Source organism: Canis lupus, chromosome 31 (genome assembly GCF_048164855.1).
Source record: "Canis lupus baileyi chromosome 31, mCanLup2.hap1, whole genome shotgun sequence".
Taxonomy (NCBI): domain Eukaryota; kingdom Metazoa; phylum Chordata; class Mammalia; order Carnivora; family Canidae; genus Canis; species Canis lupus.
Window position 1 is genome coordinate 2425732 of NC_132868.1, and position 15611 is coordinate 2441342.

A 15611-nucleotide genomic window follows, 5' to 3' on the forward strand; every position below is an offset into this window, starting at 1 on the left:
TTTTATTACTATGCTAGGTGGAGACAGGACCTAATTTCTAAAAAAGCTCTCCTTAGTTCTTTGATTCTGTTTTCTTTTTGTGATTTAAGTGAAATATTTGAGATTGATGTCAAACAATTGATGTCAGATTGAGAAGAGTCCCAAAATGACTCTTAGGGAGTTGAAAATTAAAGTATCAGCTGAGATAGTTCCTTGTGGAGGCCTGGGGGAGAATTCTTTCCGGCAACCAGAGTCCCCATACAACCTTTGGCTCATGGTCACTCTGTCCTCAAAGCCAGCAGCATAGTATTCTTAAATCTCTTTCTCTCTGTTTCTCTGCTTCCATAGGCACATTGTCTTCTGACTTTCCTGCCTCCCTCTTATAAAGACTCCTATGGCTACACTGGCCCCACCTAGTGTAGATAACTCCCACCTAGATAATTTAGGACAGTTACTACAACTCAAGATCCTTAACTTGATCATGCAAAGTCCCCTTTGCCATATCATGTAGCATTCACAGGAGAGTAAGACATGGACATCTTGGGGGGGGGGGGGTAGATCACAGATGTCCTTCAGAAACTCTAAAGAATTATATTCAGCACGTATACTCACTAATGTATTGGCTCTCTTTTAGTAGGAAATAAGGTTACCAGGCAGAACTTTTTGGTATTTTGGTTTTAGCTCAGAAATGATTGAAAACCTTTAGGGCCTTATTCTTTAGAAAGCAAAGGTATGTATTTAAGGGAGTGTATAACATCTTTGATACATCATGAGTATATAGCATGGACTTCTCTGCATTCAATTTTAATTTCATTCCCCAGACAAAAGCAATAGCAGGAAAAAAAAAAGAATTCACTCTATCTGTTGAAGCTGTATTACAGCTTAATATAGCTCCTTAGATGGAGCTTTATTAACCGTCATTCCTACTTTTGATATAAAAGTGTTAATTTCCTCTAGAATTGACCTTTCTGTCTATGGAACTTAGTGTTCAATATTACTTTAGCACAACTTTAAAAAATATACCTTATAATAGTAACTGTAAAAGAAAACTCGAGGGAATTTCACATCAATAATATCTGTTGGGGTGCCTGGGCTGGCTCAGTTGGCAGAGCATGTGACTCTTTATCTCGAGGTTGTTGAGTTTGAGCCCCACATTGGGTATGGAGGTTACTTAAAAATAAAATCTTAAAAAAGAATATCTGTTGAAGGGGCATCTGGGTGGCTCTGCTGGCACCTGGGTGGCTCTGCTGGTCATGCTGTCTGCCTTCTGCTCAGGTCATGCTCTTGGGGTTCTGGGATCGAGCTCTGCATCGGGCTCCCTGCTCAGCTGGAGTCTGCCTCTCCCTCTCCATCTGCCTCTCGCCCAGCTCATGCTCTCTCTTGCACTCTCTCTCTCTCACTCTCAAATAAATGAAAAAAAATCTTAAAAAAAGAATATCTGTTGAATACCTCCTGTGGAATAGGCACAGAGCTGTGTTGAAGAAGCAAGGATGACAAAGAGGAATTCCAGAAGGAGAAAAGACACATGACAAGTAGGCAGTATGGTACATGTGGTGTTGGAAGGATGCTCGGGGGTCAGTGCCAGTGAAGGAGGAGGAGGCCCCTGGAAATACGTGCAGATTCCCAGTAAGCATCCTGCAGGAGCTGCATTCAAGCCAGCTCTTTAAGTCTGAGTCAGAGTGAGGTAGGTGGAGAGAGTCAGAGCTGGAAGTCAGTTAGAGGAAGGACAGTGTGTGCAAAAACCTAGTGAGAAATAGCAGTCTGGAGCGACTTTAATCCTGGTTTCACTACTGTAGTTTAGTTGTGTGCATTTTTATTTATTTATATTTATTTATTTATTTATTTATTTATTTATTTATTTATTTATTTATTTATTTTTACGTAGAAAAGCAATTTATTCCATTATAAGCACTTACACAGTTAGTCATGGGGAGTAACAGGCCTGCTGGTGAAACAGGTCACCCAAAATAGAGATGGTACCAAACTAGTGGTCAAGGACTAACTCCTAAAAAAAAAAAAAAAAAAAAAGCAACTCTTATCCAGGATTATTTTAATTTTAAAAACAAATACAAGCTATCAATTCACTCTTCTCAACTCAACTGGACAGTCTACCTGTGGTATAACTGTCAGGTAAAAACATACATCTTTACAACTTGGTGGTCCCAAGTTTTTTAAAAAAAAACATTTCACAGAAAGGAAAGAAATATGAAAACAGCTCAAGAAATACACTAACAAGCAAAAATATATGGGGAAAGAGGAACACATAGTTTTGACTTAACTGAAGAAACTGAGAGGAGACTGGTCTACATAGGAAAATGTGCATCCTGGAAAGTCAGGTGTGAAGTTTTTAGAATAGGAATTTATATGACTTGAATCTCCCCTATTTCCTGAATAAAAACGACATCTTGTGGTATTTATACTTCATGGCTCAGACACCTACCTCACTTGGCTCTATTCCTTCCTCACTTTAGCCTTTACTTAAAGGAGTCTGAAAAACTTGGGGATATGGCCTAAGAAGAAAAATAACCACACACAATATTCCCCTTTCTGTGGCTACTTAGACCTTTGTTACTAGAAAATTCCTGAAGAAAATTTAAATATAAGTCTGTGGCTTTAGTGAATCAAGTCCCCCAGTTAATATTTAGAAAACACCCTCTGTTTGGGCTAATAACATTGTTGATGGTACCTATCACAGAGGGATAGCCAAACAAAGTCTGTGTCTCAAAACCAGTGTTAAATCAATCTCAGGGTTGAGAGGAAAAAAAAAGGGGAGTCTAAAATCACAAGAAGTGCAGACATATCTAGGACCCTTGTCCTTCTGGATCCACGCTTCCTTCAGGGTCTTCATCATTATAAATGTTCTCTGCCATTTGCCACACTTGCATGATATTATCTTCTGATACAGAACAAATCACCCAAGGTTCATTGGGATTCCAGGAGAAATCAGATATCTTGGCAATGTGACCACCGTGAATAAACAACAATTCTGGTGGCCCATCTTCTGCATCTTCTGGGGATTGTTCCTCTCCGATTTTACTTAAATCCCAGACATTCAGTCTGCGATCAGTACCACTGGAAGCCAAAATAGTCTCATTGTGAGGAGACCACTGAATCTGGAATATTTCATCCTTATGTGATTCAAAGGAATGCAACTTAAGTTTCAGATTTCTTAGATCCCACAAGGCAACAGTCTTGTCGGCTGATCCTGTGGCAAGAATGAACTCACTATAAGGATTGAAAGATAGGCAGTTCACTTCAGCAGTGTGAGCATCAACTGAGTGGCTTGGTTTGGAAGTATTGTTTGAACGAGTATCCCAGATCATAAGTTTCTGATCATCACCAACTGACCCAAACAGAGACTCATGAAGCAGATGCCAGGAAACATCTTCTACTACTGCTGTATGCCCTGTAAAGATGGTCTTCGCATCCACAACTTTTCCTTCCTTTGGAACAGCACTGATGTCCCAGAGGCAGATGGTGTGGTCATCTGAAGCACTAAGTAAGTGCCCACTGAGATTTAGGTTCCAAGAAAGTCCATAGCCTTCCTTCTGATGTCCACGGAGACGCAAGTCTGGGTTGCACTCTCCAGAAAGGTCTGGTTTGGAAGGATGTTTTGTATAGTCAAAAACAAGAACATCACTGGATGGAGTCTTTCTTGCAATGATGCAAGGGTTCTGGGGCATATAACGTGCCCGGTTCACTTCTCCTTCATGGTTGATTTTGATTTCTATTTCAATTTTTCCACTAACTGAGCCAAAACCTCCAAATTCTCCTTTCTCACTGTCGTAGTGTGAAGCATCAAACTGAGCATCATCGTTAGGAGCTGCACACTGGCTATCACAAGATGGTTTTGTTCATCCGACGTGTGTGTTCCCAGGACAAGTCGATGAATGCTGAAGTCTTTCCCTTCTGGTCTGGTTACATCTGGAAGCCACTGTGCAGTTAGGCTAGGCCACTCCAGAGCATGGGTCATCACCAAATCGTAAAGAAAAGGGGTGTTCTTTTTCCATATTTTGTACTCTTCGTTGATCACACGTTCCTCTACTGCGTCATCAAAGGCTGCTTCCTTGTGGGCCATGGCGGGCAGGCGAGCCGGGGGGATCCCGGGGTCGAGCGCTGTGGGAGGGGCGGGGAGGCTACCTGTGTGCATTTTTATAAAAGAGATTTAGTTGAGAGAGAGAGCATGCATGAGAGCAGGGGGTGGGAGGGGCAGTGGGGGAGGGAGAGAGAGAATCTCAAGCAGAGCCTGGAGGAGGCTTCAGCTCATGACCCTGAGATCACCACCTGAGCCAAAACCAAGAGTCGGAGGCTTAACCAACTGCCACCCAGGTGCTCCAGTCATGTGCATTAAAAAAAAAAAAACAAAATGCTTAATCTCTTTCATTCACTTTTATTTTTTCCAAAGAGGACCTGGAATTGCTGCTTGACAGAGTCAATGATCTGATGGAGTTCCGCATTGATGCTGTTCTGGAAGAAATGAGCAGCACGCCACTTTGCCAGCTGCCCCAGGAGGAGCCACTTACCTGCGCAGAGTTCCTTCAAATGACAAAGGTTATTAGGAAATAGATGCTTTTTTTTTTTTAAATTTATGATAGGCACTCACACACACACAGAGAGAGAGAGAGAGAGAGAGAGAGAAGCAGGCTCCATGCACCGGGAGCCCGACGTGGGATTCGATCCCAGGTCTCCAGGATCGCGCCCTGGGCCAAAGGCAGGCGCCAAACCGCTGCGCCACCCAGGGATCCCAGGAAATGGATGCTTTTATTAATTTTTTTTTGAGAGAGAGTGTAAGAGGTGGGGAGGAGCAGAGGGAGAGGGAGGCACCCTCTGCCTAAAATGACCCAAATTCCATATACCCAGAAGGAAGACAGATATGCAGCTTTAACCGCACTGTTTGTGCAGGCGGTATAGACACAGTGAGCCAGTCTGACCAGCTGGGGAGCCTTGGGAACCTTCCCGACATCCAGGCCTCCAGACACCAGCCAGAGACCAACCTGGCAAGCAGAATAGCAGTCAGGCCTGTCATTGTAACTCTTTCCTGCATATGGGGTAATCTTCAGTTTACATTAAATTACTATTAGGTAAACAAAATTAAATGTCTGCATTTTAGAAATTCCAGTTTCTTCCTTTTCTCAGATTCATGAACTGTGTCTAGACCCCAATCTCCCCTAGTGCCCCTGCTCATTGGTCATGAGTTTTTTTTTCTGGGGGGAGGACATGGGGTCAGGGAGTTGGGTGATTCCATGTGTCATTTGCTTTGTGCTATAGGAATCAAGGTCATTAGCTGAGTATGTGGGAGAGGATGGTGTAAAGATTTGAGGACACAGGATTTGAGGATACAGCTGTTATGGGGCCTGGTAGAGGAATGTGACTATAGCCATGTAGAATAATTGCTGGGTAGCATTAGGGGCCTGACTGAATTTGGGGACCACGGATTCCCAGTACAAGGCACCTGCATTGCCTTGACCTGTGCATGCAAGTGGAGAGGGTTGGTTACCTGGTTCATGTGGGTTGGGCTTCTCCTGGGTGGGGCAGTGGAAGGCTGAGAGAGTGATGGAAGTGAAGATTTTGACAAAAGAATGGTTGAAGTGAGAAGCCATGTTGTTAGGCAATGGTGTGTAGAGTGAGGGGATTTAAGATCCAGACTTTAAAAAATATTAGCGATCTCTTAGAGAACAAGGAGCTGGTTTCTATGGAATGAGATGAGCAAGCTTGGCAAATGTAGATCTTATGATTCTGTGTGATTTGCTGACCAATAATAAAAACAAATACTTTCTGAGTATTTACCAGTCACAATTCTAGTATTTTACATATGTTACCTTATGAAATACTCCCACAACATAGGTAGGTTTTACCATAATCACCACTTTTCAGATTGGGAACCAGAGATTTTCCAGAATCATGCAAAGCTAGGATTTGAACCCAGGGATTTTGGTGTCAGAATCTATACTTGTTACTGGATGGTGCTAACCCTATCCCATCCCTTACCCAGTCTCTGACCTGCCTCTTTTTCATAATTGTCTCAAGGCTAGGGATGGAGGTTGATAGTTAGGTGAAGTTCTGAGTTGGGAGTGAAGTTCTTATTTTGTATTTTATTTGATGATAAAGGAGTTTAATAGTTTATTTCAGGACACATCAGAATGTTCCTATGTTAATTTTATCAAAATGCCATGTGCCCTGCAGCAGTGGAGTAGAGGTCAAAGTCATTGGTGATGAGGAAGTAAATGAGCCATGAAGCTGATGTTTGGAGTAGATGGTCCATGAGGACATTAGAAGAGTCTAAAAATGAGTAATGGTAGGACTTGGAAAGGAACTGGAGACTGTGACCAACTAACAGAGTCTATTATTGCATGGGCTTATTGTCCAACTAAGTGGTAAATCACTGACTGCCTACACCATCTGTCTCTATCTAAACCTGTCCATCCATCCATCCATCCATCCATCCATCCATCCATCCATCCATCCATTATCTATCTGTCTCTCTGTCTCTACAGAATCGATCACAGTGGCCCAATCATATTCGTTCATGTTTGTTAAATCTCATTCTTGAGAAACATAGAATCTCATGGGAGGGGAGAGGAATCTCTGAAATTAATTAGAGGCTGGATGTGGCTTGTTGCCAAAGGTGAGGAGAGAAGGAAGCCTAGCTAGGGCAGATTGATGTGAAATAAAGGACACTTCATGCAAAGAGAGGCTGCTAATAAACTTTCGGAGGTATTTCCCCCACTGTTTGAGAAGTTAAGTGTAATTTTGGTCTACCTGTGGGGTTCCAGTTGGTTTCCTATGTTTGATGCATTCTTTTATGGGATGCCTGCTCTGGGTTTGTGTGACTTGTGGGGCCAAACATCGTTGGAGGCTAAAATCATCTAGACACTGAATCTATGGCCTTATTACTGTTAACTGATATGGTCTCAAGAGCTAGATAAACAAATATGACACCCTGGTAATTGTTTTTTTTTTTTTTTTTTGGTAGGACCTTTGTGTAAAGGGTGCTCAGATATTAAATTTTAAAAGCTCATTAGTGGAGGAAGCAGTGAATGAGCTAATAAATATGTTGCTGGATGGGGAAGTTCTATCCAAAGAAGAAAGTGACAAAGTATCTGATGCGAATAGGGCTGATTCAAAAACTGAAAGTTCAGGTAAGAAATGGGGTCATGGAAGGGTCTTATTTTTTTTAGGACATTACTGAAAACTAAAATTTCATTTTCTACATAGTGATTAATTTCACACTTCTGTAAACACTCTCCTAGGTTTATAAGGACAATTATAAATTCAAAATTATAATTCTGAGCATATTGCCATTCATCCTATTATTTTTAAAATTTTATTTAAATTCAGTTTGCCAACATAGAATATAACACTGAGTGCTCATCGCATTACATGCCCTCCTTAGTGCCCATTGCCCAGTCACCCCATCCCCCCACCCACCTTCTCTCCAGCAACCCTTTGTTTGTTTCCCAGAGTCAGGAGTCTCTCATGATTTGTCTTCCTCTCTAATTTTTCCCCACTCAGTTACCCCCCTTCCCTTATGGTCCCTTTCATTAGTTCTTATATTCCACATGTGAGTGAAACCATATGATAATTGTCTTTCTCTAATTGACTTATTTCACTCAGCATAATACCCTCCAGTACTATCCACGTCAAAGCAAATGGTGGGTATTCGTTCTTTCTGACAGCTGAGTGATATTCCATTGTATATATAGACCACATCTTCTTTATCCATTCATCTGTTGAAGGACACCTCAACCCTTTTCACAGTTTGGCCATTGTACATTGCTGCTATGAACATTGGGGTACAGGTGTCCTGTCATTTCACTACTTCTGTATCTTTGGGGTAAATCCCCAGCAGTGCAATTGCTGGGTCGTAGGGTAGCTCTATTTTTTAACTTCTTCAGGAACCTCCACACAGTTTTCCAGAGTGGCTGCACCAGCTTGTATTCCCACCAGTAGTGCAAGATGGCTCCCCTTTCTTCACATCCTCTCCAACATTTGTTATTTCCTATCTTGTTAATTTTCACCATTCTCACTGGTGTGAGGTGGGATCTCATTGTATTTCTCTGATGGCAAGTGATGCGGAGCATTTTCTCATGTGCTTGTTGGGCACATGTATGTCTTCTCTGGTGAAATTTCTTTTCATGTCCTCTGCCCATTTCTTGACTGGATTGTTTGTTTTTTGGATGTTTAGTTTGATAAGTTCTTTATAGATCTTGGATACTAGTCCTTTATCTGATATGTTATTTGCAAATGTCTTTTCCCATTTTGTATGTTGTCTTTTAGTGTTGTTGACTGTTTCCTTTGCTGCGCAGAAGCCTTTTATTTTGATGAAGTCCCAGTAGTTCATTATTGCTTTTGTTTCCCTTGCCTTTATAGATGTGTCTTGCAAGAAGTTGCTGTGGCTGACATCAAAAAGAGTGCTGCCTGTGTTTTTCTCTTGGATTTCAATGGATTCCTGTTTCACATTTAGATATTTCATCCATTTTGAGTTTAGCTTTGTGTTTGGTGTAAGACAGTGGTCCGGTTTCATTCTTCTGCATGTGACTGTTCAATTTTCCCAACACCATTTATTGAAGAGAGTTTTTTCCCATTGGATATTCTCTCCTGCTTTGTTAAAGATGAATTGACCATATAGTTGAGGGCCCATTTCTGGGTTCCCTATACTGTTCTGATCTATGTGTTTGTTTTTGTGCCAGTACCACTTGTCTTGATGGTCATAGCTTGGTAATACAGTTTGAAGTCAGGCATTGTGATGACCGCAGCTTTGTTTTTTTTTTTTTTTTTAACATTCCTTTGGCTACTCAGGGTCTTTTTTTGGGATTATTTGTTCCAACTCTGTGAAGAAAGTCCATGCTATTTTGACAGGGATTGCACTGAATGTATAAATTGCTCTGGGTAGCATTGATATTTTCACAATATTTATTCTTCCAATCCTCAAGCATGGAATGTTTTCCCATCCCTTTGTGTCTTCCTTAATTTCTTTCCTAAGTGTTTTGTATTTATTAGAGTACAGATCCTTTACCTCTTTGGTTAGGTATTCCTTCCTAGGTATCTTAATGGTTTTTGGCGTAGCTATAAATGGAATTGACTCCTTAATTTCTTTTTCTTCTGTCTCATTGTTAGTGTATAGAAATGCAACTGATTTCTGTGCAAATTTTGCATCCTGCCACATTGCTGAATTGCTGTATGAGTTCTAGCAATTTTGGGGACAAGTCTTTTGGGTTCTCTATATACTGTATTATGTCATCTGCAAAGAGGGAGAGTTTGGTTTCTTTTTTTGCCAATTTGAACCTTTTATTTCTTTTTGTTGTCTGATTGCTGAGGCTAGGACTTCTAGTACTATGTTGAACAACAGTCATCCCATTATTTTCCTTATCAGTAGAGTAGAATGGATGATGGGTTGGAATTACCATTGGAGCACATCTGTCTATACTAAAGCAAAGCTTTTGTGGGACAGATGAAGACACTGAGAGGCAGAGAAGGAAAGTGCTTCTCCCAAGACTTTATGGCTATTGATGGAAGAGAGAACATCAGAACCCAGGTCCCTGAGGTCTGATCTTGCTTTTACAGCCCTAGCTCCCACCTCTCCTCCTGTTTCCTCACATTGAGGAGGAGAGGCCTCTTTTGGCCCACCTGGTACCCTAGTTTCCTCTTCCTATTCTTTGATGGGCTTGCTTTCTAGGAAATCTGATGTCTAAGTATTATTAAACTTGCATGTAATTATCTTAGTTTTTTTCTCTTTAATTGCAGTAGATGGTTCTGTTTTTTCCCATCTCTCTCAATTTTCTCATCTCCTAACAGCAAAGACAGAAGAAGGAAAATCTGACACCTTGACATCACCCTTGAGAGCCCCAGCAGGCCTCCTGCCTTTGACGACAATCCTGAGAAAGAAGAAGGAGATGGAAATGTTAGAGGAGGAGGCCTGTGGGTTGCTCTCCCATTTCAACCACCAAAACGTGGATGCACTTCTGAGAGTTACAAGGAATGCACTAGAGGCCATCCGCAGGCGTATTCATTCCTCTAATACAATGAACTTCCTGGGTAATAATTCAATACAGTTTTCCTACTGGCAGGCCAGGCATGGTTGCTGCTTGTGTGTGTGTGTGTGTGTGTGTATTCCTATTATTTTAAAATATTTTTAAAAACCACCATTTATTGAGAGCCTCCTTCTAAAATTATACGTTATGAACTTTGATTATTCCAGGAGTTCTATGAAGTATATCTTATTAATCCATATTCTCCAAAGCAGAACATTTCTTTACTATTTTTTGTGTCAATTTAGTACTTTCCAGCCAATTTTTTCATTCCTAATACAATCATCTTCTCCTCTGCACAGTTCAGAAAAAGGTGTTGTGTTTCCCAGATGAGCCCCCCAAATTCATCAAATCTAGAGACATTCTGAAATTAAATTTGTTTTTTCAAAGATTTTATTTATTTATTCATGAGACAGACAGAGAGAGAGAAAGGCAGAAACATAGGAGATACAGGAAGAGGGAGAAGCAGGCTCCATGTAGGGAGCCCAATGTGGGACTCGATCCTGGGACTCCAGGATCACTCCCTGAGCCTAAGGCAGACACTTAACCGCTGAGCCACCTAGGTGTCCCTGAAATTAAATTTTAAATTAAAAATTAAAATACATTATTAATCAAAATAGAAAAATAATAGAGTGATAAATCCTTTTTATTTATTTTGAATATTGGTATTTAAAGGGAAGCATCTCTATTACTTAATTAAAAGTAGATGAGTAAAAGTGGATACACCAAAGGAATTTTTTGATTGGTAGCATGGCTTACTATGTTTTGTTTCTCTTTGGAATAGAAGAATGTTCTTTTATTTAACACAGGAATGTTATTAGAACTTACCAAGCATTATATGCTGAATATTAAATCACATGTCTTTCCCAGCTTTATATATTCTAGTATTTCCAACTGTATAGAGTTATACACACACACACACACACACACACACACACACATCTACACGTATATCTATGTCTCTACCAATACTTATATGTATATGCAACTTTAAAAGCCACTTGGATATAAATGGTGAGTTACACTTTATTTCTTCTCCACTCTAACTGCTCCCAGTTTGGATTAAACACACTGTGGTAGAAAAGGCATATGTTTTATTTGAAATTCCAAACTGGTTATTTGTTCTGACTTTGGCTTTTTCTGACAGCTTTCTTAGTCTTCATGCCTCGCTTCCTTATTCTACATTTAACTAATTTGTTGGCATGCTGGTATATGGACAGCATTATTTTCAGTTTTTTAGATAACAGTTTACATAATTAAGCCAGATTCTACATAGTGGGTGGCCTTTTAAGGAGGGTGTATCAGTGGGGATCCCTGGGTGGCGCAGCGGTTTAGCGCCTGCCTTTGGCCCAGGGCGCGATCCTGGAGACCCGGGATCGAATCCCACGTCGGGCTCCCAGTGCATGGAGCCTGCTTCTCCCTCTGCCTATGTCTCTGCCTCTCTCTCTCTCTCTCTCTCTGTGTGAATATCATAAATAAATAAATAAAATTTAAAAAAGGAGGGTGTATCAGTAGATTGTATCAGCAGAAAATGTGTTGGGTCCTGCTGAACTGCTGTTGTATTGAGCAAAACATATTTCTCCATTACTTTTCATCCATTCCTCAAATATTTGTCTGATTATATACCTATTATGTATTGTTCTAAGTACCTTAATTTTTCCCCAGCTTAAAATGAAATAAACTCCATTTTATTTGTAAAAAAACAAAAAATAGTAAGGCTTCCCTCTGTTATGTTAATTCAGACAGTAAGAGTACATCCAGAATCAAGCAGAACAGCCTGCCCATTTTCCGGGCAAGCATCACTCTGGCCATTCCCAACATTGCCATGGCCCCTGCCCTGGAAGACATACAGCAGACGCTGAACAAAGCTGTGGAGTGCATAGTCCATGTCACTAAGGGGGTCAGACAATGGAGCAGTGAGCTGTTGTCCAAGGTGGGTATGGATGAAGGAATCATTTCACATGGAAGCTACTTCTTTTATGGATGGATCCAAGCTGAAAAATATCCTTTCACTTTGTAGAAAAAGATGGAGGAAAGAAAAATGACCGCTTTGCAGGATAATGACAGTGATTCTGAGATTGAAATGGAAGAAAATGAACCTCCTGGTGAGTGTTCCTTTGGTTCTTTTTAACCAGTCGTTGAAAACCAACACTGAGGGAGTTAAAATGTATTTTCCCTCCATGCAATTCTTACATCAGTGTTGATTAGAATATTAATCTGCGAGCCAGTTTTAAATGAATATAAAATAAAAATCCATGTATTTTATTATCACTATTATAAATTGTGTATCTATAGTGTATACATCACAGATGTGGCTGCCTCACTGATTTCTGGTCCAGTGTGATGATAGGAATGGGGGTATAATAAGGACTTTAGTCTCACAGTTTAAAGAAAAACTTATCACAATGAATATTTTCTGACATTTAAGAGATATTTTGTATTTTAACCCATACTGTGTCCTGTTATGCTAACATGTTGTGATGTTTGCTGTATATCCTATGGTTTTCACTTATACTCTGTAAAATTAGAGAACATATGCTATCTAAGTTGCTAATGACATTAAATGTTAACCTTGAGTCCTTCAAACTCATTCTAAGGAAAACCTGCAAAAGGCAGATCTCATTCACTTATTGTTCATTACCCCTGTGTGATAAATCAACTAACCCTGAGGAGAACTGAAGAGGTTCTGCTTTAAAACAGTCTGTTATGGGGCAGCCCCGGTGGCGCAGCAGTTAGTGCTGCCTGCAGCCCACGGCGTGATCCTGGAGACCCTGGATCGAGTCCCACGTCGGGCTCCCTGCATGGAGCCTGCTTCTCCCTCTGCGTGTGTCTCTGCCTCTGTCTCTCACTCTGTATCTCTCATGAGTAAATAAAACAAAATCTTTAAAAAAAAAACCAGTCTGTTATGGAGGAGGATAAAGATAGCTCAAAACACTTGGTCCACAACTTACAATATTATTTATTTAAGCCACAAAGACATATGTTATTATGTTAATTTCAATTTTTATGTTATGTGGAAACACTGCTTTACATCCTAGACTAGTTTATAATTCAGAATTTTCTAAGCTCAAAATATGTTCAATCATGAATTATATCTGAAATTGAGAAGAAAAAATGTTTGATGAAAAGTTGTATATATAATTTTGTTATGACAAAGAGATTTAACAAATTGCCAAAATTTATGAGATGCAGTTAAAACAGCACTTAGAGGGAAATTTATAACCTTAAACATGGATATTTAAAAAGAGGCCATACCTCAGATTAATAATTTTGTTTTTCTATCTGAAGAAAATTATCTTCAAGGTTACTGATTTTTTTTCTAGAGCCTGAAGTCTGTTGAGCTCCTCTCGTGAATTCTCATTCCATTTATGTTCTCAACCTTAGAATTTGCATTTGACTCTTTTGTATTTCTGTTTCTTTACTAGTATTCTCTATTTTGTGACATGACCCTCACACTTTCCTTTAATTCTTTAGATCCGGTTTTCAGCGGTTCTCTGAACATATTTATAACAGCTGATATAAATTTGGTCTAGTAATTCCAATAGTTGGGTTTTCTCATGTACAGTTTCTATTGACTACTGTTGGTGTTGTGTATGGGCACTGGTTTCCTCCTGTACCTTTGCATAACTCATCATTTTAATTTTTGTTGAAAACTTGATATTTATTTATAAAGATTTTATTTATTTATGAGAGAGAGAGCGAGAGAGCGAGAGAGCATGAGCAGGGGGAGGGGCAGTGGGAGAGGAAGAAGCAATGGGGCTCGATCCCAGGACTCTGAGATCATGACCTGAGCCCAAGTCATATGCTTCATGTATCAAGCCACCCAGGTGCCCTGAAAACTTGATATTTTAAAGAATATAATGTGGCAGCCCTGAAAATCTGCTTGTCTTCTCCCCAGAGTCTGTTGTTTCTGTTTCATTATTGACTTTATTGACTTTCCTGGACTAATTCCGGAAAATTTGCCTTTCTTGTGGAGTGCACCACTGTAGTTTTTGGTTGGATAGTTTGAAGGTCAGCTAATGATTGCACAGAGATTTCCTTAATCCTTTGAACGGATAAGTCTTACACCCTTTGCCTAGGGATGGTGTGTGTGCTGGAGCACTCTGAGAACTCAGGAAATTTTCAGTCCTGCCATAGCTTTTATTCACTTGATTGTTCAAGGCTCAAGTCAAAGATTGGGGCATTTTAGGTCTTTCCTGGGCATATGGATAGCTCTGTACAGATGCATGACTTTCTAGAACTCCAGGGGATACAATGCCCTCTGTGGATATCTCATTCCCCAGATCTTTAATTTTTTGGTCAACCTCTTGTTTGCCTCAAGTAATATCATTGTCTCAGTCATCTGTGAAATTAATTGTAGTTGATAGTTTTTTTTTTTTTTTTTTTTACAAATGCCTTGGTGATAGAGATTTTATTTTTCTCAGTGAGTTCTGAGTCAGGTGAAGTAACAATAAACTCTGGGGCTTTTCCAGAGAACTTCCTGATGCATCAAGTAGTGACAATTTTCTGAGCCTTCTTGAGGAGCTCTAAATGCACTCTGGCCTCTCTGGTGATGGCTAGGCTGTGGCTGTGTTTCTGAAAGCCACCATGTTGTCAGTGAGGGGGCAGTGGGCCTTTGGAAGTTAAAAACACCTCAAACTCTTGTTACTAAGATTTTAGCATTTTTTTCTTTTAAAGATTTTTATTTATTCATGAGAGACACAGAGAGAGAGAGAGAGAGAGAGAGAGAGACAGAGACAGAGACAGAGAGAGGCAGAGACACAGGCAGAGGGAGAAGCAGGCTCCCTGCAGGGAGCCCAACGTGGGACTCAATCCCAGGACTCCAGGATCAGGCCCTGGGCTGAAGGTGGCGCTAAACTGCTGAGCCACCCGGGCTGCCCTTAGCATTTTTTTCTTGAATAAAGGAGTACTGCTTGGCTTGTTGCAAGCTTTGGTTCATGTCCAGAGTCCTGAAAAAATTGATAGTGACAAATTTTCCCTATTTTCAATTGCTTTTACAAAGAAGCAGACTGTCGGAGGTCCTTACTTTACAGACATGTCTTCCTTACAGAAATCCCCTCATCTTTTTAAAGCATGTTCCCTATGCTGTTGATATAAACTTTTCTCTTTCTCCTTTGTTTTTACTTTTAGATACCTTTGAGATAGCATCTGTAAACTTACCTATTCCTGTACAGATCAGGAACTATTATAAGAATGTGTCTGACAACAAAGAGATTGTAAAATTAGTCTCCGTGCTTAGCACAATCATCAACTCCACTAAAAAGGTATGCCAAGAGGATTTGTCACGAGGTTTGCCATATTTGCTCCACAATATGTACCTGCGTGAGGATGAATGTCACAAGCTTGTCCTACTCATAGCCTGGGTCTTTCTGTGCCTTCACTGAGGAGCTGTGGATTCTGGAATGTGCTCAGCAAATGTTTAACTAAAGACTTTTCTTCCTAGATTACAAGGGGACAAATAACTGTTATTCCTATGTTTTATATTTTGTTCTAATGCTTTAAACCTACGTATTTACCGATTTAATACAAATAAACCCAATCATTAAAAAAATTGATATGTTTCTTTTTTTAAAAAAGATTTTATTTATTTATTTGACAGAGAGA

General features: G+C 40.1%; 1 protein-coding gene and 1 pseudogene across 1 annotated transcript in view; one reads left to right on the plus strand and one right to left on the minus strand.

The window, feature by feature from the left end:
- DNAH5 (dynein axonemal heavy chain 5) overlaps window positions 1–15611 on the plus strand; it is a 297391-nt gene that overhangs the window by 113476 nt on the left and 168304 nt on the right. Inside the window, exons 17-22 of the mRNA XM_072807314.1 lie at window positions 4385–4530; window positions 6953–7118; window positions 9775–10014; window positions 11750–11940; window positions 12028–12112; window positions 15138–15271. Coding sequence (XP_072663415.1) covers window positions 4385–4530; window positions 6953–7118; window positions 9775–10014; window positions 11750–11940; window positions 12028–12112; window positions 15138–15271 — 962 coding nt within the window. The remainder of the gene's footprint in view (window positions 1–4384; window positions 4531–6952; window positions 7119–9774; window positions 10015–11749; window positions 11941–12027; window positions 12113–15137; window positions 15272–15611) is intronic.
- LOC140621894 (histone-binding protein RBBP4 pseudogene) lies at window positions 2164–4113 on the minus strand (annotated as a pseudogene).